The sequence below is a fragment of the Mirounga leonina genome, unplaced genomic scaffold, assembly GCF_011800145.1.
Source record: "Mirounga leonina isolate KUSES-001 unplaced genomic scaffold, KU_Mleo_1.0 Mir_128, whole genome shotgun sequence".
Taxonomy (NCBI): Eukaryota; Metazoa; Chordata; class Mammalia; order Carnivora; family Phocidae; genus Mirounga; species Mirounga leonina.
In genome coordinates this window covers 2,214,608-2,242,483 of record NW_023270320.1, presented here as the reverse complement: position 1 = coordinate 2,242,483, position 27,876 = coordinate 2,214,608, and the positions used below count along the sequence as shown (strand labels likewise).

Genomic DNA, 27,876 nt, shown 5'->3' with positions numbered 1-27,876 from the left:
GTCTCCTTCGCCACCGCGTTCCCTTCTCTCTCACGCCCAGGGAGCTCCGCTCGAGCCCCGCCTCCGACACGCCCCGAGCGCGTGACGTCACCACGCGCGCCGTGCCGCGCCCCCTGTCAGAGGCAGCCATTGTTCAGTGGGTCGTGCTGGCTGTGCCGGGGCTGGGTTGGTCCTGCCCCCCTCTCCAAGTCCCGGCCCCTCCTTAAAGCTGGGAGAGGGGGCCAGTCCCCGGCTCTGAGCACTCTGCCGTCCTCGGGTGCAGGCCACCATGAGCAAACGCAAGGCGCCGCAGGAGACGCTCAACGGGGGAATCACCGACATGCTCACAGGTTAGCACCGGGCCGGGCGCTGCTGGCTTTCTTCGCCTCTCTTCCCACCTCATTGCCTTCCCTTGCTTCTCTCCCGTCCCCACAGCCCTGTGGATGGGGTCGGCCCCTTGCAGCGGGTAGTCTTCCGTGCGGATCTTCTTTCGGCGCCCATTGCTGGTGGTTGAATGTCAGTCCTGCTGGGGATTCCCGTGTCACCGTTTGGGCTGTCTTTGGCCTGGCCCGTGTACAAGCGGGGGGTCACTGTCCCTTAAGAAGCTGTTACATCCCCTTCTGAAAAACTCAGTTCTCGTTTGTTTACTGGCGGTTCTTGTTCACCCCAGCCTCTTGTTGCCTTTGCAGAACTCGCAAACTTTGAGAAGAACGTGAACCAGGCAATCCACAAGTACAATGCTTACAGGTGGGACGGTGCAGCATTCTCTGGTAGCATGCGTCCTGGGATGTGTGGCAGTTAACAGGGCTGAGGGGCCAGTGGATATTTGGACCATATGCAAGAGGAGAAAAAAGCAAGAACTGAGGGTATTGACTCTGTGGTGGTACCTTACTGCAATATTTCTGGGATAATTCGGGCAGAACTCTGTAGGATCATTTCTGATGAGTTCCCAATTCTGATTGAAAATAGGTGTAGCTGATGTGTATTTTTCCCATCATCAACTATGAATTGCTGAAAATGCAGTTTGATTTTAAGCCATAGTGACAGACAGTGGATGAGGTCTGTGCTGTGAAATAGATGTGATTCAAGGAATCAGATCTCCATCTGGTTAGTGTTTGGCTGATCCTTGGATCCAGTCCTTGTCCATCTCACCAGGGCCCTTATGGTAGTCATTATTCCCACATCCAGTTACTTGTGCCCCTTAGCCTACAAACATGTCCAAGTCCCTCAGCTCTTAAAAACAAAAACAAAGCAATCTTAACTTCCCTCTGCCCTCTAGCTAGCTCCTGTCTCTTTCCTCCACTTTACAGTTAAACTTCTTGAATAATCTGTGTTTCTTGCCTGCACTTCCTTAGCCCTAGTCATTCATTATGTCATTGTGGTATAATTTCCGTCCTGCCATTCCTCTGAAAATGTCTCACCTACATCTCACCTTATTGGACTCTCCTTGGCATTCACCGTTAGCTCATTCCATTCAAGTCTTACCCTTGAGTTCCGTGATGGCACTCCTATCTGTTCTTTTATCTTCCTTTCAATGCTGGTAGTTCCTGGAGGTCTGCCCTTAGTCCTTTTTTTTCTCATTTTCATAATTTCCTTGGCAATCTTAACCATTCTTGGCTTTGGATACTGGTTATGTCATTGACTCCAAATCAAGCTTTTCTCAAGATTTTTAGGCCTCTTTTACCTTTATCTTCATCCTTTCAAAATTGAGCTCAACATAATTAAAAACTGATTATGCTCCTTTCCTTATCTCTCTTGACTGCCTCTTTAAAGTAATTGTACTATCATCCACACATTTGATGATCTAAAAATCAACCCTATATTCTGTTTAAGTTCAGAGAGGAGGTGTTTAGTTTTGAAGGAGCCTGTCAGGGGATAAATGAAAGGAAGAACAGTCTAGAGAAAGGAAACAAAATCTGCCAAGGAGTTGAGACCTGAAGGAGTATAACATTTTCCCAGAAGTCAGTAATGCACTTTGTCTGAGTGGGAAATAAGTCTGGAAAAGCAGGTGTTGCCTGCATGTTCTTCCCTACCCTGATTATACATTTCTCTTGATTGTGGCCAAAGTACTCTTTTGAAAATAGTTACCTGATCCTGTCATTCTTCCATATCAGATAATTAAATATTTCCTCTTTACCTTGATAAAGCCCAAATGCATTGTGGCATATAAAAAGCCTTTCATGCTTTAATTCTTCTTTCCTTCACGCTTTGCCCCATAATACCATTGTCCGGAACTACTTGTCTTTACTGAAACAATTCCCTCAACAAACTGCCCTCAACCTACTTTTCCAGACTCATCATCAGTAATATCCTAATAGAGAAGTTGAAATCCAAATCTAAAGGTTTATATGTATTAGAATAGAATGAAAAATCAAGGCAGCAAAGACTACCCAGTATTTATGCTTTGGACTTAGATGTACTCTGGCTTTTATCAGCATCACTACTAAACTACATTTAGCATTGAAATTATAGACAGGAGACCATCAGTGAGCTCCCAGGGTGTGCCCAGTGTGTCACCAGATTACTGAGCTGGATGTGTGTGGAGATGGGCAAGAATCACAGGTCAGTGCTTTACGTGGAATGGAAATGAGAGCAATGAAGAAAAAGAACATAAGTATAAGGACACAGGGGAATCCAGTTGCAGTTTTAAGCCATGAATTTAAAAATAGCCATCCAACGGCACCTGGATGGTGCAGTCAGTTGAGCGTCTGAGTCTTGGTTTCTGTTCAGGTCCTGGCCTCAGGGTCATGGGATCAAGCCCTGGATAGGGCTCTGAGCTTGGAGGGAGTCTGCTTGGGATTCTCTCTCGCCCACTGCCCCTCCCCACTCCACATGCTTCCATGCTCTCTTTCTGTCTCTCGCTCTCTCCCTGCCCCCCCAAATAAAGAAATAAATATTAAAAAAACCCAAAAACCATCCTTAAGCCAGTTTGGTATCTAGTAGTCCAAATACCACTAGGTGGCACATTTTTATGAGAGTTATGAACAATTTCTGAAAACTAGCTTAATCCCAAAAAGGAAAGGCTGCTGGTTTGCCGAATCTCCCTAGTTTTAAATATACAGGTAAAATTATGTTATCCTTAAATGTGAGGATTTTCAAGATACTTCTGAAAGTTATGCAGGTGGTCTGTCAGCTCCTGAGTTTTCGACACAGATGTGGGAAATTAGTTATTGTGATAAAAGTTGAAGCTGCATCTTTGCTTGTGTGTATTCCAGTTTAAGAAAAAGATTTCTAACTGAATTTCTTTTTTTTTTTGCTCTTTATAGAAAAGCAGCATCTGTGATAGCAAAGTACCCACACAAAATAAAGAGTGGAGCAGAAGCTAAGAAATTGGTAAGTTTAGTGAGCAAGCTGCTGAATGAAGAGTTCACACATGTACAAATTTGGTGGGTTCCCTCAAAACTAAATTTGCCTCTGTGAAGCTGCCTTGACCCACACAGGCAGATTTCACCACTCTTGTTTTTACTGGGAAGGGTGTGGATTGAAATTTCACTTTAAATATATATAATTACAATTTTTTTCTATACCTTGCCATATATACATGTACTCACATTGAATTTCAGCTTCAGTGTTGTATAGTGACAGAATGGTATTGGCATGTCTGGTCTCCAGCTATCATTTTCTCATCCCCTGGTATAGGAATTTATGTGAGTTAATGAGAGTTGGTGTTCCCAAAGAAATCTGACCTACTAATCACATAATTAAGCCCCTTTGTATATTACTGCATTTAGCCCTCTTCTCTGTAATTTCCTTAAAGCCCTGTATGCTATGTCACGGTATGTGTCACAGTCTCTAGAGGATCACATGTCTTGGTAATTTACATTAATATTGCTAAGAATATCCTAGGAAAGTCTACCTGTTGATAGATTTTTCTCTTTCATCTAAATCTCACCAAAAGATTCTAAGTTCCTCAAAATTGTGGACCATATCTTATTTGTCTTTTGTGAAAGATGTCAAACTGATGTGGTTTTTGATTAGTCTAGGTCGTCCTGATGGTTATCACCTTCTTCTGTTTTTCTTTACCCATTTGTGTTCACAAAAGCCCTCTAGAATTTAGGTATCAATATTTGATTGTCCTTAATTTTCTCATGAGAGCCTTCAAAATATGAACCCTAACTGTCCTTGTATTTTCACCTTTCAGGGTCATAGAATTATAAATCTTACACATTTTATGATCGAGTGACAGATTATCCATATTAATTATGTGTCACATCTTTATCTTGAATTTATTACTCAATGCTAATCATGCCCTGGTATATAGGTTTTAAATTCTTAGTGCTATAGATAGTTCTCAACATCAGTATATCCTCCCCAACTAGACTAGCCAAGGAAGTTATAAATACATTGGATTTTAATTCTGAGTTTCTTGGTGAACGCAGGCATTGTTAACCTCCAAAGCCACTTCTGCTTCCATTCTGTTCCCCTTTTATCACTACTGAATTTCTTTTTTTATGTTAATTGCATGTAGCCTGCTCACTTATTAGATTCAAACTTTTGACAAGCTCTGATGCACTTTATCCCAAATCTGAGCTTATGGTTTATCCCTAAAAAGAACACAAAAGTATCCAAAATTCCTTTTGCATGAGACTGGACTTATATGAAAATCTCATCATTATTCCTTTCCACTATTATATTAAAAACCACTGACCTACTCTTTGGCCCATGCGAGTGCTTCTCAATAATTCTAGAAATCTGATATTTCCAGAATGAGTGTTTGCCTCTTAATCATTAATGTTAAGTATAGAAAATAGCCTGGTCTTAAATTGCTTTAGGCCAGTATGTATCTTCTGATATAGGAAATGAGAAACTGGAGCAGTTTCCATTTTCTAGTCTATTCATTTCCTGAATCTTGTTTATTTCTATCTGGTAATTGCTATTTTCAGAACTTGAATATTCAGTAGTCTTGGAACACTTAACATTAACTTAACTTAAACATTAAATAAATCAAGAATATCGAAGGGTGAGGTTAGGGCTAAGAGACAGTGGGGAATGACTGGCACACATGTTGATGCATTTGAACATTTAACTAAAAAGGACCAACACCACCAAGAATGAACCCTAATGTAAACTTTGATGATGGTATTTGAGTGTACGTTCATCAGTTATAACAAATGTAGCACTCTGGTGGGGGATGTTGATAATTGGCTGGGCTGTGCATGTATGGGGGCTGCGGGTATATGGGAACTGTGTACTTTGTGATCAGTTTTGCTGTGAACCTGTAACTACTCAAAAAAAGCCCTTATTTAAAGGAGAAAAGTAAAAAAGGATCAGAACATGAAAAAGTTCAACTTCACTAATAATCAGAGTTGCAAATTAAAACAAGATGCTGTATGGTGCTATCAAACCATCAAATATATTATACAGTATGGATAAAGATGTGGAAAAAGACATTCAGTTACTAAGGATGGAAATCCTGGTTATTTCCAGCTTTTCTGAAGGATCATTTGGCAGAATGTTGGCAAAATGTATATATCCTTTGTCCCAGCAATTCCGCTTTGAGGAGTTTATCTTGAGGAAACTAGTGGAGATATATGTATACTAGGATTCATTAGTTCATAATTTTTGAGCACCTATATGCCAGGTATTCATCCAGGTGCTGGGGGTAAAGCAGTAAAAACAGGATCTGCTCTCATAGGGCTTATATTCTAGAGCAGTGCTGTCCATTAAAGTAACCATGAGCAACATTTGGCCGGTGAGCTCTTGAAGTGTGGTTAATGGGACTGAGGAATGAATATTTTTAATTTTAATAATGTAAACTTAAAATGTCACATGTGGCTGGTGGCTATCACGTTTGTGCCGTTCTAGAGCAGTGGTTCTCAAAGTGCTACATCTAGACCAGCAGCAGCATCACCTGGGAACTTGTTAGAAATGCGACCTATTGGGGCACCTGGCTGACTCGTCGGTAGAGCACATGACTCTTGATTTCAGGGTCGTGAGTTTGAGTCCCACCTTGGGTACAGAGTTTACTTAAAAAAAAAAAAAAAGGAAAAAAAGAAATACAACCTATTAAGTCAGAAACTCTAGGGTGGGACTTGGCATTCTGTGTTTTTAAGATTTTATTTTATTTATTTATTTGACAGAGAGAGACACAGCGAGAGAGGGAACACAAGCAGGGGGAGTGGGAGAGGGAGAAAGAGGCTCCCCGCAGAGCAGGGAGCCCAATGCGGGACTCGATCCCAGGACCCTGGGATCATGACCTGAGCTGAAGGCAGTCGCTTAACCAACTGAGCCACCCAGGCGCCCGGCATTCTGTGTTTTAACACATCCCCAAGGTGATGACGATGCAAAAGCTTAAGAACCTCTGCTCTGGAGGATGTTCATGACATTGTTATATCAGAATTTGTAAACTATCTAAATGTCTCCTATAGTAGGGTATTTGTTAAGTAAATTATGATATAGTCATGCAGTGATATGCAGCCATTAAAGATAGTTGTATTTATATATTGATATGGAAATTTGTTCATGATGTATTTTTAAGTTAAAAAAGTACTTTACAAAGCAGAATGATTCTATTTTTGTAAGAAAAATATGTATATACATATACAGATATATATGTACATGCACATATAACTCTGCTTATGTATGTGAGCCTAAAAGAAGTCAATGTAGCAGATGTTAGGTGATGAGATTACAGTTTATTTTAATTTTCAGGGCAATGAAATTAACAAGTGATTTATATACTTTTCTTTATGCAACTCTATTTCTTCTAATTTTTCTACAACAAAAATTAATTTTTAAAAAAAGTAAGTCATTTAGAATTGTTTTATTAGGGCTTCTCTTTTGTCATCATTTAAGGATTTTGTTGGGAGAATATGTATTTTCGCCATGGCTCAATTTTCTGTGTCCTTTGTTTTAAAACGGGTCATGTGACAATCATTTTTTTTTCATTTCCTATTTTTTACTTTATCTTTGAGTGATTTGGTAAGCATTATGTTTATATGAGTTTTATATTTTTAATTTTCTGTTAGCCTGGAGTAGGAACAAAAATTGCTGAAAAGATTGATGAATTTTTAGCGACTGGAAAATTGCGTAAGCTGGAAAAGGTAAAATTTTAACTTGTTTGCTTATTTGATGGTAGTGTCTGCCTTTATAGCAACTATCATGTAGCATCACTGCAGGGTGACTGATGTTATTTACCTGGTGAGACTAGGAAGGAAAAGAGGAGTGGCGTTTATGGCTTTAAGTGTTCTATTTTAAAAATTCTGAATACTGTTCCTGTAAAATATTCAATTATTTTATGTGACATTTTAGAGACTGTTAGCATCTGTGATAGAATTAGCTCCTTATATTCAGTATCATTCAGAAGGTAGATTATAAACTTCGATAAAACATTGTTATATTTTAGAATTTCTATTCTTAAACTCTCCGAAGCATTTTTATGGTTTTATTTCACCCTGATTGTAATTATACTACTTAGGGTCTTTTATGAATAAGCCTTTTTAAAGTATGGGATAAGTTAAGAGATGAGACATCTTCTCTGCTTTGTTACTTATCTAAAACCACTGAGGTTTATCCAGGCAGATGTAAATGGCTCTTCAGGTCTCTTAGTAGACTGGTACACTTCCAATAAGATAATTTGAGTCCTCAAAGCATTGCTAAATCATTATTAGACTTTTTTTTTTCTTAAAGATTCGGCAGGATGACACGAGTTCATCTATCAATTTTCTGACTCGAGTTAGTGGCATTGGGTAAGAAGTATTTTCTAAGCAGACACAGCAGTAGGGTTGGTTTTATTTTTTTACGTGAGCCAAAATAAGTACATGCTATTTCTCTTCAAAACCTGGACCTTTCCACCCCTGTGTCTTTGACCATATAGTTCACTCTTCCATATCTTATGTGTCTGAGGCTGGCCCTTCAGGTGCTACCTCTACTTTAAAAGCCCATCCAAGGCAAATGTTACCTCCTTCATAAAGCCAGTTTGATTCCCTGGCCAGAAATAATCTCCTTCTAATCTCCTTCTAAACTCCACTAACACTTGCTCTGTGTACATCTTCTCACTCCCTCCAGATTTTGCTTCTCTGAGCATATTTATCTTAAGCATTTAAACTTTTTTCAAAGCACCTAACGTAATACCTTAAAAATTTGGAACAAGCACCCAAGCATTTTTTCCTGAAGGAGTCTTTATCTTAAAATTTGAGTTAGCACCAAAAGGGGCTTTTTGGACACTTCTTGACAACATAAAGATTAACATTCAAACATTAAGGCTGTGGGGCACCTGGCAGGTTCAGTCGGTGGAGCATGTGACTCTTGATCTCGGGGTTGTGAGTTTGAGCCCCACGTTGGGTGCAGAGATTACTTAAAAAATAAAATCTTAAAAAAAAAGCCATTAAGGCTATAATGCTTTACTTAAGTCTCATCTTTATGGAATGAGGCATTCTTTTAGATATGTGATGATTGTTCATTTAAATGGCAACATTTGATGAAAGTTACTCTAAAATATATTAAATTCTTAAACTTAGTATACTGAAAGTAAGCATGACTTCTTAGGGACTTAAAGCCATTCTAAGATGTTAGAAGTTGTTTTAGAGAGCCTCTGTGTTATTATCCTCTTTTTTCACGCAAGAACACTGAATACAGAAAGTGGGAAAACTGGCAGAGTCAGAATCCATGTTTGCTGACTCCCAATTCAGTTCTACTTCTTATGTGTCACATTGCCTTTCTGCTATGAATATCTGTTTCTGTATCACACAGTTTCTGTACAAAGACTCTTTGTCATTAAAGTTGCAGTTTAAATACCATTTCACAGGCCTTCCCTTGCTACCCAATCTAAAGTAGGACCCATCCAGTCTGTCACATTACCCTATTTTAATTCATTTGCCTGATATTTTTTTGTTTGTTTATGCCTACTTATTTTCTCTCTCTACTCATTGAAATGTAAGTGGGGAAGACCAAGGCACTTATTTGTCTTATTCCTGCTGTATTTTCAGCACCTAGAAGATTATCTGGCACATAACAGGACCTCAGTTAATCTCATTTGAATGGATGAACTGTTTTCCTGTTTGTATGTATGTTTTATGAAGTACATGTACATTATAACACCTAGCTGCTTAGATGTCTTTTTCATGTCCAGGTTCATGGTTGTCTTCCTAGATTGAGGCTTCAAGAATTCTTCTCTTTGGATAAAATCACCAAAATAACCACAACATTTTAGCAGGTCTTGTTTAGCTCCATAGTAACTCTTTACAAAAGAAGACAATAATAATAATAGAGTTTCATTCAATATACTGAGTTTCATTTGATAGTGAGATAATGCTTTTCTTTCGTTGTAGTCCATCTGCTGCAAGGAAGTTTGTAGATGAAGGAATTAAAACATTAGAAGGTGAGTATGTACAATAGGTCATCAATTCCAAGTCAAATATGCTCCTGAAGGATGGTTAATGCTCTAGCAAACTAGAACTTGAGAAACTTTTATTCAGCTAGTAAAAGGGAATGCTAAGATTTTCTTTTTAGCTCTATAGTAGAGAATAGATATAAAGTGTAGTTTTTATTCCTGTGTTAAACATGTTTAGGTTTGTAACTTAGAAGAAAATCAAGAAGAGCAAGAAGTGGCTTCTTAGTTTAAAATGATTTCATTTGCAGACTTTTAGATTTAAATTGCCTTTGTTTCTCTAGTAAAATTTTGGACAACAGAATCCTACACATTCAGCCTAAAGGCCAAGTGATATATATATACTGAGAAAGATTCTGTAAGAGTCTTGCAATATTTATTGAAGGAATTTTTGCTTTCAAAGAAGTGATAAAAATAGCGTCTAAGTCAAGTAATTATAAAACATTTTCCTTAAACCTAGGATAGCTTAATCCTTTGAATATAACTTATTTCTTCATGCTTTTAAGGGTATATACTATAGATGGAGATAGAAATAGAGATGTATTGCAGTATATTTGTAGCATTTGGGGTTTAATATTTGTGAATTCAACTCTTTGTACCCAAATGGTTAAGTGGACAGGTTCTAGGGACTGATCTGGGTTTGAATCTAATCTCCACCACTTGATTAGAATGGATGACTATGGTGTTTTGGGTTCTTAGCTACAAAATGCTATCATAATTTCTGCCTCATATGATTTAATGCAGTAATATATGAAAAGCCCTTAGCACACAGCGGTTGATACCTAATAAGTACTTAAAAATAGTAACTGGCTCTTAAGAGGCATGATTACTTAGTAATACTACAAAGTTAAGAATTTGTGTGAGTCCTATAACTAGAGAATAAACTCTACTGTATCTGTGTCTCAGAGAGGGTGTGTGCTTTTCTGCATATGGCGTATTTGGTTTATCTGAGTGAAATATGGGTGAAAGGGGTCAAGAATTTGTTTCTCAAACAAAAGTTGCATCCCTTGGGAGTGTCAGAGATCTGCTGTAATGGTTTTTACATTATTTCACAATTCACAGATACGTAATATGATAACTATCAACATCTATGTGCCTATATGTAACAAGCTCATTATTTCCATTGCATTTTCAGTGTTTACTGTGTACACACAGCTATGAGAAATACTAAGTGCTCCATGTATCATAAAGATTCTCTCCATTTTATATCTCCAGGGAGAATTTGTTTGTGAATATGTAAGGGTGACTATAGGAATTGCTTTGGGAGCATACTTATCTTGCTTTTCCTTTCATAAGGCTTACTCCTATACTCATGTCCAGTAAAGGAACATCCAAGTGGAATTAAGTCACTTTTGTTTATTTATTTTTTAAAGATTTATTTATTTGAGAGAGAATGAGAGGTAGCTGTGCACGCAAACGGGGGAGGGACACATGGAGAGGGAGAGAAGCAGACTTCCTGCTGAGCACAGAGCCCCATGTGGGGCTTGATCTCACCACCCTGAGATCATGACCTGAGCCAAAATCAGGCATTGGAGGCTTAACCAACTGAGCCACCCAGGCATCCTTAAGTCACTTTTAGATTTAAGATACGATGTTATGATATGATGTTTTTTAATTTAAATAATGAAAATAATACCTCTCCTTTCAACGGAATTTTAAGCACAGTGCCTGTACAAGTTATTACTCAATAAATACTAATTGAATGAAGGAGTGAATGAACAGCAGATGGGCAATAGAAATACTTAAAACATTCAGAAGTTGTGATTGCTGCTATTACCATAAGTTAGCAATGTAGGTTCTTATAAGGCTGGCTTTTACTATAGTTAGTGAAGTGTGGTATGATCCTGGTATGTTTTATCTATTATTCTATGTAACTATAATTGAAATTTTGATTCAGTAAGTAAAAATGATCATGAAATCAACTGTTAGATTTTACTACATTGATTTGAAGAACCTTTTATCTAGTTCTTAATATCTGAATTTTTTCTTTTCTTTTTCTTTTCTTTTTTTTCTTATCTTTTCAGTCATTTTAGCGTATTTTCCTAGTAGTTCTTTGTAAAAAGGATCACTAAATTTAGCAGCTTTTTCCCAAAAATGTTTAAATTAGCACCTCAACTTTATATGTCCTTTATACAGATCTCAGAAAAAATGAAGATAAGTTGAACCATCATCAGCGAATTGGGTTGAAGTAAGATGGCAAATTTTCTTTTCTTTTGACATTTGAGATATAAAAGTATAAAATTTCTTATAGCTATTCTTCCATACACCATAATAATTCTTCAAATTTAAATAAACACAAGCATTTTTCTATTCAGGAATGCTAAGATTTGTTGCAGACTTTTGTAGAGAATATGCCTGTCTTCACACGTTTTGTTATTACCTTTTAGTCTGTTTTCTTGTTTTGAGTATTTCCCTCATTCTCTTGACTTTAGTGGAGTCTTAAAACATATAGGACTGAGTACATCAGTCAGTCAGTGGGTGCTTATATTGTGCTTAAACATTGTAGAAAGCACTGCATTAGGTCTGGGGTAAGGATATAAACAGGGTCAGTAAAGCCCTTAAGTAGTTTAGAGTCTACCTGAGAAGCTAGGACATGAACATGGAATGCTAAATTAAAAACAGAAAAAGAAAAAAACCCAAACACCTAAATAATGGTGTAGGAATAACTAGTAGGAATGTTGTATATCAGCATCCATAATTATTTCATGTGCTGGAACCCCTTTTCTAATTGATTTTTTCTAATGCATAGTACATAAACATGTATCTCCTCCTGTCTTATGTAGTCTTGTTGGCAATTCAGTCCTAATAACCCCCTGAACTTTGCTGTTGATGCTTTACCGTAAGACCTTAAACTTACACTGTTCTTCCAAGACTTTGAGCCAGTAGGAGACCAGGATATTCTCACTCTCCTTGCATTTACATAATAGAGATCTGCTGAAGAACTTGGTTGTTGTGAGAATTGGTTTTGACCAGGTGCTTTATCATTTTTAGACGTTATTTCATACTGAGATATTTTTATAACAGCCTTATTGAAATATAATTCATATATCATATGATTCACCCACTTTAAGTGTACAGTTCAGTGGTTTTTAGTATATTCATAAAGCTGTACAACCATTACTGCAGTTGATTTTAGAACCTCTTTGTTATATCCCAAAAATAACCCATATCTGTTGGCCTTCACTCCCCATTTCTCCCCAGCTGCCCCTCTGTCCCTGCCTGTTTCTGACAACCACTAATGTACTTTTTGTCAATATAGATTTGCCTATTCTGGACACTTCATATAAATGAAATCATACAATATGTAGTCTTTGTGACTGGCTTTTTTTCACTCATAATGTTATCTGGATAACGTTTTAAAATATGATAATTTTGCAGGATATAAGAGCAATAAACTGTAACCCCTTGACTTGCCAGTAGGGAGCAGTCTAATTTGGAAACATACTAACTTAAACTGTTTATTTACTCTTGGTATATGAATATGAAGTTTATTTAAGATAAGTTTTGATGGAGTATCTGGAATATAATAAAGGGTGGCACTTAAAAATTTTGGTCTCAGTTAAGAAATAAACCTATCCCCACCCCCAGCTTTACTGTTATCTTCTTACTGAACTTTAGTCTTGATTTTTGAATGATCTGCTGGTTTAAGGACACTTGATATAGTAGGCAGTTAACTTTTTAAGAAGATTTAAATTTCACAAAAATCTTTTGTCTACTTATTCTGTCTTTATAGATATTTTGAGGACTTTGAGAAAAGAATTCCTCGTGAAGAGATGTTACAAATGCAAGTAAGAGTGTGCTGAATTGTATTCTTTGATTAGAATTGAGAATGTCACTTGGTGAAAAGCCATTTTAGAATACTGACTTAATTTTTTTTCTATTAGGATATTGTACTAAATGAAGTTAAAAAAGTGGATTCTGAGTACATTGCTACAGTCTGTGGCAGTTTCAGAAGAGGTAACATACTTCTTAATCTTAGGTTATTCATGCCTTGATGTTAAAATTGCCTAATGTATACCAAAAAAGTGGGTTAAAGAGGTGTAATTTGTGTTACTTAATAGATTTACTAAGATCCAGTAGAGTATTAGCTAAGTTTATTTGTTTATAGATAGGAATATGTATTAAAAATGAGAGGAAATTCATCCTGATTTTATTATAGGATGATGTTTTAATGACTAGTTTTAATAAATTTTATAGAATAATTTTATGTGTATTAAAATCCTAAGAGTGATTGTTTGGCTAGATGGAAGTGAAGCTATGGGTAGGTGGTGGGGTGTTTTGTTTTTTTAACTTTTTTTATTTTCTAAGTTTTCTATAATGAATCTAAAAATAATGTCGCTGAAGCACTAGTTCCAAACCAATTCTCACAACAACCAGGTCCTTCAGAAGATCTCCTTCTCCTATGTGAATGCGAGCTAAGTGAGAACCAAGAGAATCCTGGTTTCTTACTGGCTCAAAGTTTGGAAGGGTAACATAAATTTTAAAATATTAACTTTAAAAATTGGAATACAAAAACTTGATTTAAAACTTTTGGAATAGATATCTGACTGAATCTCTGGCCACCTTTGGAGTTTTGCTTAGGCAGTAGGTGATGAGCTGTCCCAAATTCTCGGGGTAGCTGCTGTAAGAATCAGGAGTTAGGGAGAGGAAAGTGCTAAATCCATAATTGCTGATAAGTAGAAAGAACATTGGGTTGGGGCCTAAAGAACTGGATCCTGAGACCAAATCTACTGTCACTGTAGTTTGAAGTCTGTCTATCTCTCCACATCCTATTTTCCATATTTGCAAAATCAGAGGATTAAAGTTAACCAGTTGTCAAGTCTTTCTGTGCATCAGAAAATACCTAAAAAAGTTAAAACAAACAAACAAAACAACAACAACAACAAAAAACATTGTTGTACCCTGCTACAAACCTACTAAATGAGAATGTTCTTAGGGTGGGGTCTTGGAATCTAAATTTTTCAAAACACAGACTTGGGTACACAGCAAGCCAAATGCAGGCTCAGCTGAAGATGACAACCTTTCTGGATTTCAATATTTCTGTTTTATTTTACTTTTATTATTGAGTAGGTTATATGGTTGCATGCTTTAATATAAAAAAAGTATACACTAAGAAGTCTGCCTTCTGCCCCGTCCTAGTTCACCCTCTCCACTACATCCCACCACTGTCCCATTAATGACCACTTTCTTGTGTGTTCTTTCAGTGGTTTTGCATGTAAATATAAATAAATAAATGTGAATATACATTGTTTTTTCCCATTTTATTTTTTATTTTTATTTATTTAAAAATGTTTTTATTGAAGTATAGTTGACATACAGTGTTATGTTAGTTTCAGGTGTACACCATAGGGATAACAGTTCTGTGCACTGCACGGTGCTCACCATGATAAGTGTGGTTACCATCCATCACCATACAATGTTCATACGATATTGACTGTGTTAACTATGATGTACTTTTCATCCCCATGACTTACTTATTTTATGATTGGAAGTTTGCATTTCTTAATCCCCTTCACCTATTTTATCCATTCCCCACCTACCCCCCACCTCCGACAACTACTAGTTCTCTGTACTTGGAAGCCTGTTTCTGTTTTGCGTGTATTTATTTTGTTTTTTAGGTTCCACAGATAAGTGAATCATGTGGTATTTGTGTTTCTCAGTCAGACTTATTTCACTTAGCATAATACCCTCTAGGTCCCCCCATGTTGTCACAAATGACAAGATCTCATTCTTTTTTATGACTGAGTAATTTTCCATTGTATATTTGTACACATCTTCTTTATTCAGTGAGTATACATTCTTGGTGTCCTCTTCCCCCTTTCTTTCACAAAAATAACATAATATATACACAGTACTGTACCTTACTTCTTTCACTTAAAAATACATCTTGGAGATCTTTCCACATCAGTATATAGAGAGCATCCTTATTCTTTTTTATAGCTGTATAACATTTGGTTATGTGGATATTCCATACTTTATCTGTCCCTTTGTTAACAGATTCTTGGATTGTTTTCCTTTTTTTGCTAAAGTAAATTGTTTTGCTTTTTATTTTTAAAAATTTTTTAAATTTTATTTTATTATGTTAATCATCATTAGTTTTTGTTATAGTGTTCCATGATTCATTGTTTGCGTATAACACCCAGTGCTCCATGCAGAACGTGCCCTCTTTAATACCCATCACCAGGCTAATCCATCCCCCCACCCCCCTCCCCTCTAGAACCCTCAGTTTGTTTTTCAGAGTCCGTAGTCTCATGGTTCATCTCCCCCTCCAATTTCCCCCGCTTCATTTTTCCCTTCCTACTCTCTCTCTCTCTTTTTTTTTCTTTTAACATATAATGTATTATTTGTTTCAGAGGTATAGGTCTGTGACTCAAGAGTCTAATTAAATGAATAGAGTAATACATTTTTGGTAGTAGGTAGGTGATAAAAGACACTTAACTTTTAAGAGAAAAATGAAAAGAAGACAAAATTTTCTTTCTTAAAATAGCTTCCATGAATGTCCTGGGATCAGCACACATTGAATCTAGTCTTCTTTATGTTTAAATATCTGGTTAAACATTATTGATGTATAAAATGGTGGTCCAGAGACACTACCATATCTTTGGTTCCCAAGAATATGTTTTATGTATATGTAAGTGACAAATTGCTAAGTTCTATTCCTGAAACTAAAACTACACTATATGTTAACTAACTTGAATTTAAATAAAATCTTGGAAGAAAAAAATATGTTTTACATATATTGTCCTTAATAAAAGTACAAAGAAAGGAAATAGTATTATTTTATGCCAACTGTGTGGCAGGCCCTATTCTAGATGCTTTTACATATGTTCTTAGTTGCACAATGGCCTATAGAGTAGTTTTTAGTAGTTTATAGACAGAGAAACTGAGGTCTAAAGGAATATACAGTCCTTATTTGCAATATTGAAAAAAAATTTTTAAGTGAAAAAAATCCAATTAAATGGAAACAAAACTTCATAGTATTATAATAAAAGGAAGTATAAACAATTGTATGTAATCTTCCTAAAGTTATGTGGTTGTAGAGTGGGGATCAAAACAAAAATCTAAGTCATTATGAAATGCTATATATTTTTTTTAAGATTGTATTTATTTATTTGAGATAGAGAGAGCAAGAGCGGGGGGAGGGGCAGAGGGAGAGGGAGGAGCAGACTCCTGCTGAGCAGGGAGCCTGATGTGGGGCTCCATTCCAGGACCCTGAGATCATGACCTGAGCCGAAAGATGCTTAACTGACTGAGCCACCCAGGCACCCCTCAAATGCTATATTCTTATCCATGATACCATAATAGTAATTTTTACCAATATTCATTAAATGAATTCAGTCATAAGAATTGAAATGGATTTTCTGATTAATCTTTACAGGGTTAGGACATACTGTTTAATTTGAGGTTTTCAGATATATAGTGTTCATAGGTGTATTTTAAAGCTTTTTTTTAGATGGGGGTTTACCCTTTTTAATTGTTTTAAATTCATATTTTTAGCTTTTTAAAAAATTCAAGTATAATTAACATATAGTTATTTTCAGGTGTACAATATAATGATTCAGCAGTTCTGTACACTACTCAGCGCTTATCATGATGAGTGTACTCTTAATTCCCTTCACTTATTTCACCTATCCCTGCCTACCCATGTCCTCTCTGGCAACCACCAGTTTGTTCTCTATATTTAAGAGTCTGTTTTTTTCTGTCTGTTTTGTTTCTTAAATTCCACATAAGAGTGAAATCAAATGGAGGGCGCCTGGGTGGCTCAGTTGGTTAAGCGACTGCCTTCGGCTCAGGTCATGATCCTGGAGTCCCTGGATCGAGTCCCGCATCGGGCTCCCTGCTCGGCGGGGGGTCTGCTTCTCCCTCTGACCCTCTTCCCTCTCATGCTCTCTGTCTCTCATTCTCTCTCTCTCAAATAAATAAATAAAATCTTTTTTTTAAAAAAAAAGAGGGAAATCAAATGGTATTTGTCCTTCTGTGACAAATTATTTCACCTAGCATAATACACTCTTCATCCATCCATGTTGTTGCAAATGGCAAGATTCATTCTTTTTTATGGCTGAGTAATATTCCATTGTGTGTGTGTGTGTGTGTGTGTGTACATATACACACACCACATCTTCTTTATCCATTCATCTATCAGTGGACACTTGGTCATCTTGGCTATTATAAATAATGTTGCAGTAAACATAGGAGTGCATGTATATTTTTGAATTAGTGTTTTTATTTTCTTTGGGTAAATACCTAATAGTGGAATTCCTGGATCATATGGTAGTTCTGTTTTTAATTTTGGGGGGAACCTCCATACTGTTTTACAGAGTGGCTGCACCAGTTTGCATTCCCACCAACAGGGCAAGAGGGTTCCCCTTTCTCCATATCCTTGTTGCCAACACCTGTTGTTTCTAGTGTTGTTGAGGTTAGCTATTCTGACAGGTGTGAGGTGGTATCTCATTGTGGTTTTGCTTTGCATTTCCATGACGATGAGCATCTTTTCATGTATCTTTTGGCCATCTGAATATCTTCTTTGCAAGAATGTTGTTTTTAAATGTTTTTATTCATTATTGAGTAATTAGGTGCATTTTTAATACATTTAGCCAATTGTGTATAATGCATATCTAATGCCAATTACTGTTGTTATCCCAGATTCTTCTGTTTACATCAGTATACCTGAATAGTTGGACAGAAAATTGAAATCTTGTAACTAATTCTGAGTATGAAGTGCAGTGAAAAAGAGAGTTAGGCTATAAGAAATAAGGCTCCTCCATGTGACATCGCTTTGGTTCTGTTTGCCTAATTGATAGATTTATATGTAGGATTCCATACATATTTTTTATTTTCATAGGTGCAGAGTCCAGTGGTGACATGGATGTTCTTCTGACCCATCCAAGCTTTACCTCTGAATCAACCAAACAGGTACCACAGAATTTATAATCAAATGTGTTAAGTGTTACACAACAGTGAATATCATTTTCTAAATGATACTTGGATATTTCAGAATGAATTTTTTTTTTAAATCTTTCTGAAAAGTCAGTTTAAGTGCTTTGTACTGACTGAATTCTGTGAAAGGCAAAGTAAGTGGTTGAAAGGGATACACAGTGTGTTCTTCTACAAGGAATGGAGGGGATAGTCTGATTTTTGGAAAAAAAATGAAATTTAGTAAAACACTTTCAGAATTATTTATTGCCTTTCATGGGTATTTTAGAAATATCCAGTATAATATTCAGGGTTTTATTAAGGGTATATTTTTCTATTAAACAATATTATATTAAACTTTATTCCTATTAGAAAACCCATGAAGGCAAAACATTTTTGACTTTGGAATATATACCTTTTAAAGATAAAGCAGCTAACTTTTTGATTTAATGAAACAGATAAACAGATGATGTCTGTTTGGGGGTATCTTGATACTGGTGAAGAATGGTGGTTCCTAAAAATAGGTTTCATTTGATAAATGAATTTTGTGTTGAAGAAAAAAGTACTTAGAGGAAAACTAGGCATTTGTCCATAGATAATCAAAAAACTCATGTTAAAAATGTTGCAGGAAACATAGGTTATGCAAAACATAAACTCTTATTCTTGCTATAAAAGAGTAATTGTTCTTTTTCTTACTTCCTATTTATGTTTCCACAGCCAAAACTGTTACATCGTGTTGTGGAGCAGTTACAGAAGGTCCATTTTATTACAGATACTCTGTCAAAAGGTGAAACAAAGTTCATGGTAAGTACTCGTTTGAGTTAACACTGCTGAAAAAAAACCTTGGAAACTGTTCAGTGCCCATTCTGAGTATGTGACCTCACTGCATCTCAGTATTACAGTCAATAAATAGGATATCCATGAGAATATATAGAAGAATTAACAGGATGCTAATCTCAGAATATTTTAGTAAAGAATTTTGTTTTAAATTCCCCCGCTTGTAAATAATCTGTGCCATTGGAACACATAATTATGCATAATCTACTCTTTTTTAAAATTTCTGTAAATGACTTTGACACATCATAAGTTTTTCCTTAACATAGGAAATGTTCTCATATTCTCTGACTCAGAATTCTTCAGTATGTGAGATTAGAATTATCTGAAGAATATTAATCTGTTACAGCACCAAAGAAAGAAAAGAAATTGGGGTATGTGATACAAACAAGTTTTGTGACATGATAAGCAGAGGAGTTAATAGAGGGGGACGCTTGCAGAGATTTTCAGGGTGACACCCGTATGATGATCTGTTAAAATCCTGTAATATTCCTAGGGAATTAAACTTTGAAGATTCAAAACAAATGTCAGATGAATTAAAAAGAGATTAATAAACGTCCCTGCATAAAAACTGACAGGAAGGCAAATAGAAATCTAGGACTAAGGTAATAGTTACCTTTATTCTACTGCTCACTTAAATTTGTACTTTGAATTCCCTTTTTCCCAAGTTATATGCCTGAAATGGAAAGAGACTGTGCTTTTGGGGAATGGACATGCTAATATTAGCGAGAGTCTTACTGTATAAATTTGACAGTGGTTTTAGCTAAAAGTAGAAGGTGGTAGATAGAGCTAATTGAAGTATCGTGTCATTCAGAAAGTAGAATGGTGCCTGCCAGGGTCCTATGGGGAAGGGGAAGAGGGAGTTACTGTGTAACAGATACAGAGTTTCAGTTGGGGAAGATGAAAAAGTTCTGGAAGTGGATGGTGGTGGTAGTTGCACAATGATGTGAATATACTTAATACTGTAGAACTGCACACTTAAAAATGGTTAAAATGGCCAAACTTTATGTTGTGTATATTTAATCAGACACCCAAAAAAATCAGGTCATTAATTTCAATGTGGTGATTTTAATGGGCTATGAAACTGTATTGATTGCCAAAGTTGGCCACATTTTATAATGTTTTCAAAAGAACTATGGGAAAGGTAAAAATAAAAATTCTAGTCAGTCTTTGGGAATCAAATCTATGAGTTGTTCTCCCAAATCTATCAGATTTGGAGCTTTTACTCTATGCCCAGAAATATAGACATATGAGATGTTTTTTGTTGTTGTTGTTTTTTAATTATAAGATTTTATTTATTTATTTATTTATTTATTTGACAGAGAGAGAGAGAGAGCACAGCAGGGGGAGCGGCGGGCAGAGGGAGAGGGAGAAGCAGGCTTGCTGAGCAGGGAGCGCCATGCCAGGCTTGATCCCAGGACCCTGGGATCATGACCTGAGCCGAAGGCAGACGCTTAACTGACTGAGTCACCCAGGCACCCCTAGACACATGAGATGTTATTCAAAATAGGGTTTAAATATGTTATAGGAATATCCCTTTTAAATTGAGATTGATTTTAATGCACTCAAAATGAATGTGCGCAAATCTTACATTTAAAGAACACTCAGTCAGATGAAATCCTAAAAATAACATGTGCTAGACAAGTTGAAAAAAAAATTTTTTTTTCATTGTTAGGAGAGTGTCCTGGTATGTCTGGACATATTCTGGGGACCCCTTCTGGCCTACTTCCAACAGTCATCTCTGTGAAAGGCCCTAGGACTTCCTACTGGGGAAGCCCACTATCTCTTTTCAGAGTCAGCAACCAGGAAGGTATTTATGCGATGTAGTAGCAGAAACTTTTTTTTGCAGTTTGAGTAGTATTGTGCTGTGCTCAAAGAGAGATCCAGAGGAAGCACCAGCAGAAGCTAGTAATCCAGCTAGCAAAAATACAAAGACACATTATAAGCTGGTGGGCTGGGTATAAGCTGAAAAGGAGAGGTGGGTAGCCACATGAATGTGAACATAGAGAATAGCTAGCAGTGGTGGAATTGGGTTAACCCAGTAGCTGCTTAGTTGTAGCAGAGAAGACCTTTGTCTCGCAGCCAAATTCCAGTGACTGCTGCAAACCAGGCTGGTTCAGACCTTCTTGTGTATGTGATATTTGAAAGGCTAAGGCCACTCATCAGTCCTAGGACAGGGCTGGACTTGTGGAAACCTTTGCTCTATCTGACCTTCCCAATCTCTCAGTCTATTCCTAGCAGCACATAGACAGCTATTGCCAGAAAGAGAATCCCTCACATCAATTTCCAGAAGAAAACAGGTTAAAAAAATAAGAAAGCAGGTTTTTGTTTGTTTTTAAAGTAGAGAAGACCCAGTTGACAATTAGAGCAAGAAACTCAGGCCTCTATGTTGTGATGTAGGAATCCATCTTAGTGGATGGATGGTTTGTGTATAAAGTTCAGATACTGTACATGTGGCTCATATATTCTCTGAAGCTTAAAAAAATGCCATGTTTGAGCCTGCTATTTTGGCATTTATAATTAGTATATGTTAGGATGAGGAACAGTCCAAATTAGCTCTCAAATCAATTTATTGTAGAGGCAGTAAGAGGTGATTTATGTCTAGTTGCAAAGGAAAGGGTGTGTGTTGCTATGTTGCATTGTGGAGGAGTAGACTTGGATACGGAAGCTATCAAATCTTATTCTGGCTCCATTACTAATTCATCGTATGACATTAGGCAAGTTGCTTTACTTCTGTAAGGCCTTAATATCTTCATCTATAAAATGATATACTTCTCCTGTGTCAAAGGACTATTGTGCAGATCAAATTAAGTAATATACATGGAAACTTTGAAGAGTTTGTACATGTATCTTCATATGACTGGATCTTCAAAGAATTACACAGTGCTCTACTAATATGATATAATGTAGATATAATATTTGTTTGGAAACAGATCTGTGAAAGTGACCTGGTAAGGTGTAAGTTGGGAAACCAAAAGAGGGACAGAAAGTGAAGGAGAAGTGTGATGTGGAAGAACAAGACAGGGAGAATGAGCACGAGTAGGATGAGAAGGTGTGTTCGGCCAGTTCAAGAACTGTGTATTAAGCATCTCTTAAGTCCTCAGCACTGTTCTAGGACCTTGGGATGTACCAGCGAATTTCAGTCAAATTTATATTTGGGGGGTGTGAGAAGGGACTGATAGTTAACAATGACCATAATAGGGGCGCGTGGGTGGCTCAGTTGGTTAAACGTCTGCCTTCGGCTCGGGTCATGATCCCAAGGTCCTGGGATCGAGCCTCGCATCAGGCTCCCTGCTCGGCGGGAGGCCTGCTTCTCCCCCTCCCTCTGCTTCTCCCCCTGCTCATATTCTCTCTCTCTCTCTGTATCTCGAATGAATAAATAAACCTTTAAAAAAAAATGACCATAATAAATAGGTAAATTGCGTGTTAGGTTAAGATAACAAGTACTATTTTTATTTTTATTTTTTTAAAGATTTTATTTGTCAGAGAGAGAGAGAGCACAAGCAGGGGGAGTGGCAGGCAGAGGGAAAAGTAGGCTCCCCGCTGAGCAAGGAGCCTGACATGGGACTCTATCCTAGGACCTGGAATCGTGACCAGAGCCCAAGGCAGATGCTTAGCCGACTGAGCCACCCAGGCATCAGGATAATAAGTACTATTTTTAAAAAAGGAAGAGCAGGGTATGGGGAGATGGACGTGCAGGAAACCCATTGAATAGGATGGTAGGAAGCAGCCTGTTTGAAGGGAGGAGCCTTGGGGAGGGACTTGAGGTCAGGGAGTTAGCCAGTCCGAGAGCATGGCAGGAGTTGGAGCAGTGATGGGGTGTGACCTTAGCAGAGATAGCCAAAAAAGTTGGGATCTCTGTTTCTGAAAGGAAATTGGCTGCAAAATGAATTCAGCTTACAAAAGTAGATTAAACCTGGGCATCTGGCTGGCTCAGTCTGTGGAGCATGGGACTCTTGATCTTGGGGTTGTGAGTTCGAATCCCATGTTGGGTGTAGAGATTACAAAAAACAAAAACATCAGAGTGGAATAAACCATTCTGATTCCATATCCACTTGATTTCAAAACCTCTTCTTGCTGTAACCACTGACTGTAGTTTAAAACATATGACCGTTCATGTGTTTTTCAAGTACTCTTCAAAACATAAATTCCTTTAGACTGATAGTCACCAAACCTTAGGAAAGCCAGGGTTAATGTTCCAGATCTTCTTGTAAAGCCACGATTTTTAGGTAACTGAGTTATCTTCCTGTGAATAAAATAGCATTTGGAAGGAAAAAAAAAATTTCCTCTGCATTTAGATGCCTGTTTGCCTTATATATGCAGATTTTAGCATTTTGTGCAAGTTTGGTCCAGGATGATTTTCTGTGAACTATCTACAGTAAGGATTCAAGGGACAATAGAAGATCCCTTGACTACCCTGAGGCAATAAAAGAGGCTTTAATTTCAGACGCTCAGCATGAAGCTACCCAATTGAAATGCCAAACAAAACTAATCCACTCAATCTAATAAAGAATTTACAATAATACGGAGAAATTCTTTAATATTAACACTTCAGAAAAAGTGCAGGAAATAAAATGAGCCTTTAGGAAAGGAACAAAGCCATTAGACAAAATCCTATTACTAATGTGACAAACGGCAAGATCATTGCCTGTGGCACTCAAACATCCATATCCGCAAGGTAATACCTCATGGTAATTCCAGATGGAAAGCATTTCTGATCCATTTGAAGGTTGAGTTGGAACTTGTTAATGCCTAAGAAGGTAGGTTTCATATTTTGAAGATAAACAGGTTTCACTTAATCTTTCAGCCATAGCAACAGATAAAGAAAATACCCATTTTAGATTCTAGATTTTAATTTTTCTATGTTGCTAAGTGAAAAAGTATAGCTTTTAGTGACATGTGTACTCAGTCAACTTTCTTTAGGACCAGAAGCCTGTCACATGTGTACTTTTCTTTGAATGTTGCATTTGAAACTTTTAATTTGAAACTTTTGATGTTTGTGGCTCTTTTTAATGTATTTATGGGTTGCTCCCCAGTCCAGAATTTTAACCCATTTTTCTAGAAAAGGAAAAGATTACTAAATAGACCTTGATAACTTTTGTTTGAAAACTGTAGAAGTATAATGAAAACTCACCTGTAGAAAAGAAAGAAAATGATCCTCTAATTTTTTTATCTTTTAAATTTTTCTTATTTTTCATCTCTCTTTTCTAATTTCTGGGAGATTTCCTCAATTTTAAACTCTTCTACTTCTGCTATTGCACTTTTAATTTTGATTTAAGCCTTTTCCTTAAGTGTTCTTTTTCTGTAGTATTCTGCCCTTTCTTCATGTATGGAATATTTTCTGATATCTTAAACTATTACCGATAGCTCTTCTGATGTTCTCCCTCAATCATAATTGTTTCTTGCAGATTGCTTTTCTGTTTGTTTTGGTCTGTGTCTTTTATGTTTGATGCTTTCCCTGATTAGCTCTTGTTTAGAATCACACAAAGGCCAATCCTCATACCTAGAATCCTTGTCTGCTATTTCCTGTAGTTCTTTAATTACCACAAAGTATAAGAGAAAGGTGGCGAAAATATATAGTGCATAGGAAAGCCACTAAATTAAAAGTGCCCGGGATTCTAAAACTGCTTGCATTTAAAGCAAAAACCTCACATTTAACAATATTCGATTAAAGTTAAGCTTGAAGTTTAAAACGTCTTTAAGCATTCTTTGAAATATCCATTTTAGGGTGTTTGCCAGCTTCCAAGTAAAAATGATGAAAAGGAGTATCCACACAGGAGAATTGATATAAGGTATTACTCAAAATTTGTTGCTGACCTATTAATTTTTCCCTTTTCTCCTTCCTTTGTCCTCTGTGTATCTTGGAATTCACATAAATGTCTAGAACTCCCTTTCATTCTGAAATGCTATGTGTTCGTGGTATGGACACTGCTTAGCCTGAAAATATGCAAATAATAATGACTGTCTACAGAATCTCATCAGTTTTCTCTAGATTTGCATCTCATCATGATGCCTTCCACAGCTCAAAAATAGTTTCCTGCCTGGGGAAAATTAGCTGTAATACGTGATACTGCTTTTCGTTTCTCCACACTTCTTGCAGAGCATAGTTTACTGAAACCTAGACTAACTGCAAGCTGGGAGTAATTTCAACAGTCTACCTAATGATAGTCTCCTCCTTAGGTTATTAGACCACATAGACTTATGTTAGGTGTTTTGTGCCTTATTGATTATAAGAGTCCTATTTTTGCCAAATTTGAAATGTGTGGTGAAAGATTTATTTATTTATCTATTTATTTTAGGTTGATACCCAAGGATCAGTATTACTGTGGTGTTCTCTATTTCACTGGGAGTGATATTTTCAATAAGAATATGAGAGCTCATGCCCTAGAAAAGGGCTTCACAATCAATGAGTACACAATCCGTCCCTTGGGAGTCACTGGTGGGTATTTGTGTCTGCATTAGAGATAATCGTGGTCATCTGGAGAGAAAGTTATTTTCAAAGCTACTTTGGGTTAGCAGCTTTGGTTTCTCTCAAAAGCGTTTAAGTGATTATACCAGTTAATTGTAGTTTCTTTGTATTGTGAGTCCCTCAGGCAACAAAAGGGTCTTTAAATCCATATGTGCTCTCAAGCCCTCAATTGGAGGCCTTGATAGCAAGAGTTATTTCTAGCTCTATTAGACCGAATTAATGATGGTCAGTAAAAAAATCTTATTGGTCTAAAGTGGTTTTTTTGTCTGTTTTTCATGTATCTCCAAGACATCTGAAGAATCTCGGTAACATTGCTTTTAGTGCAGGACAAACCTGGTAGCTTTGGCTACATGCCTTCTAAAGTTTAAAGAGTTGGTGCGCCTGGATGGCTCAGTTGGTAGAGCATGTGACTCTTGATCTCGGAGTCGTGAATTCAAGCCCCACTTTGAGCATAGAGCTTACTTTTTTTTTTTTTTTTTTTTAAGATTTTATTTATTTGACAGAGAGACAGCGAGAGAGGGAACACAAGCAGGGGGAGTGAAGGAGGGAGAAGCAGGCTTCCCGCCGAGCAGGGAGCCCGATGAGCATAGAGCTTACTTAAAAAAATTTTTAAAAATAAAAAACGTTTAAAGAGTAAGAATTGCTTAATCTGTGCTTGTTAACATTTCACAGTGTACTGTGTGGTTTATTATTCTCTACCAGGAAAATGAAAATTTTGTCCAGAAAGGATAAAATAGGGCTTTCTTCCCTGGTAGATGAGGGCAGTGGTTCTCACATGTAAATGTGTGTACGTGCCACATGGGGACCTCATTAAATGCAGATTCTAATTGGAGGGGTGCCCAAGATTCTGCATGTCTAGTGAGTTTCCAGGTGATGCCCATACTGCTAGTCCAGGGGCCACATTTTGAGTTGTAAAGGAAAGTAACTAGAGTATTTCATATGATCCACGGTGGCTACAGTGGAGGTCCAGCAGAGAGGAAAATCATGGATTAGGATCACTTCAATGGCCCTAGTTGGGATGCTCAGGTTCCTTTTGTAGCACTGGTAATATATGTGCAAAGCTCAAACACAAGTTCATGTGGGAGGATGGGCGAGGGGGAGGTCAATATCATGTTTTAGTGACTTGGTTACCATTGTCTTTTCCTTCTGAAAGTGAGTCCCATACAACTGTCATCCCTAAATCCTCATAACTAAATTCCAAAAGTGGTTTATAAGTGAGTTTCTTTTTTCTCTGTACTTGAAGGAGTCGCTGGAGAACCTCTGCCGGTGGATAGTGAGAAAGACATCTTTGACTACATCCAGTGGAAATACCGAGAACCCAAGGATCGGAGTGAATAAGGCCCGTTCTTTTCAGGCCAGCTTAGCTCAGCAGGAGTCTTAATTTATTTCTTAACCTTTGCTATGTAAGGGTCTTTGGTGTTTTTAAATGATTGTTTCTTCTTCATGCTTTAGCTTGCATTGTAGTCAATAAAGCCTCTCATACTACTATCAGATGTTCTTGTTCTTATTTTATTAGCAAATAACATATCATGTATGTTCATGATCACACTTTACTAAGGGTTTAGTAGAGAGAAGAGATGAGATGTTAGCAATGTTCAATGGGAATATTTATTTTCTCACTTTCTGCCCTTCTGCTGTAAACCACATTACCCTACTACCTTTCCTCCCATTTATTAATTACAGATTAGTCAGAGACTGGGAACTGGAGGATGATTCAATATTCTTTAGAAATTAGGGACCTTCATAAATTTAATTTTTTTCTTTGGGTGGCTTGGCCCCCATATTCAATTTTGTCATACATACTTAAAACCTAAGAATTAGGTGTGTGGCTTATCTCTGAAATATCTGAAAAGTGGTTGTAATTCATGAGAAAGAGCTTCCCTAAGCAAAACCACTTATAATATGCGCCCATATGTACAAAATATGGCCTCTTCAACTTCAAACAAAAATTTCACTTATTTGCCCTAGTTTTCCTCCAAGGTAAAAAGCCCTAGCTCTGAAATTATATAATGTATATAATTAAATTAACATAATTAATATATCTTAATATATTCTATATAATTTGTTTTATATATAAATTTTATATAAATTTATGTATTTAATATAAATTTTAACATTATATAAATGTAAAATATAAAAAGTTACCAAATGGTTAAGTAAAGCTATTGAAAGTAAAAACACTCCTTGAAGGCCTAGCTTTGAAATTATATAATCTATATAATTAACGTAACTAGATTAATATATTTAATATATAAATTATACATAATTATATATTGTGTAAATTATATGTAATTTAAAATATAAAATGTAATATATTTATATAATTTTAATTATATAAATGTAAAATGTAAAA

General features: G+C 36.7%; 1 protein-coding gene across 3 annotated transcripts; it reads left to right on the top strand.

The window, feature by feature from the left end:
- On the top strand, positions 1–27,014 carry POLB (DNA polymerase beta). Of its 3 annotated transcripts, XM_035003944.1 has the most exons (14): positions 1–329; positions 669–726; positions 3,246–3,312; positions 6,948–7,022; positions 7,609–7,667; positions 9,249–9,298; positions 11,444–11,495; positions 13,041–13,095; positions 13,192–13,264; positions 18,150–18,220; positions 18,938–19,024; positions 24,782–24,846; positions 25,354–25,493; positions 26,767–27,014. In XM_035003944.1, the coding sequence occupies exons 1-14, from the start codon at positions 269–271 to the stop codon at positions 26,859–26,861; spliced, it is 1,008 nt and encodes a 335-aa protein (XP_034859835.1). In that variant the 5' UTR covers positions 1–268; the 3' UTR covers positions 26,862–27,014. The 3 variants fall into 3 exon arrangements, with proteins under 3 accessions (XP_034859835.1, XP_034859836.1, XP_034859837.1); XM_035003945.1 differs by lacking the exons at positions 24,782–24,846; positions 25,354–25,493 and having other exon boundaries at positions 125–329; XM_035003946.1 differs by lacking the exons at positions 11,444–11,495; positions 13,041–13,095; positions 13,192–13,264 and having other exon boundaries at positions 161–329.
- Positions 27,015–27,876: the final 862 nt, after the last annotated feature.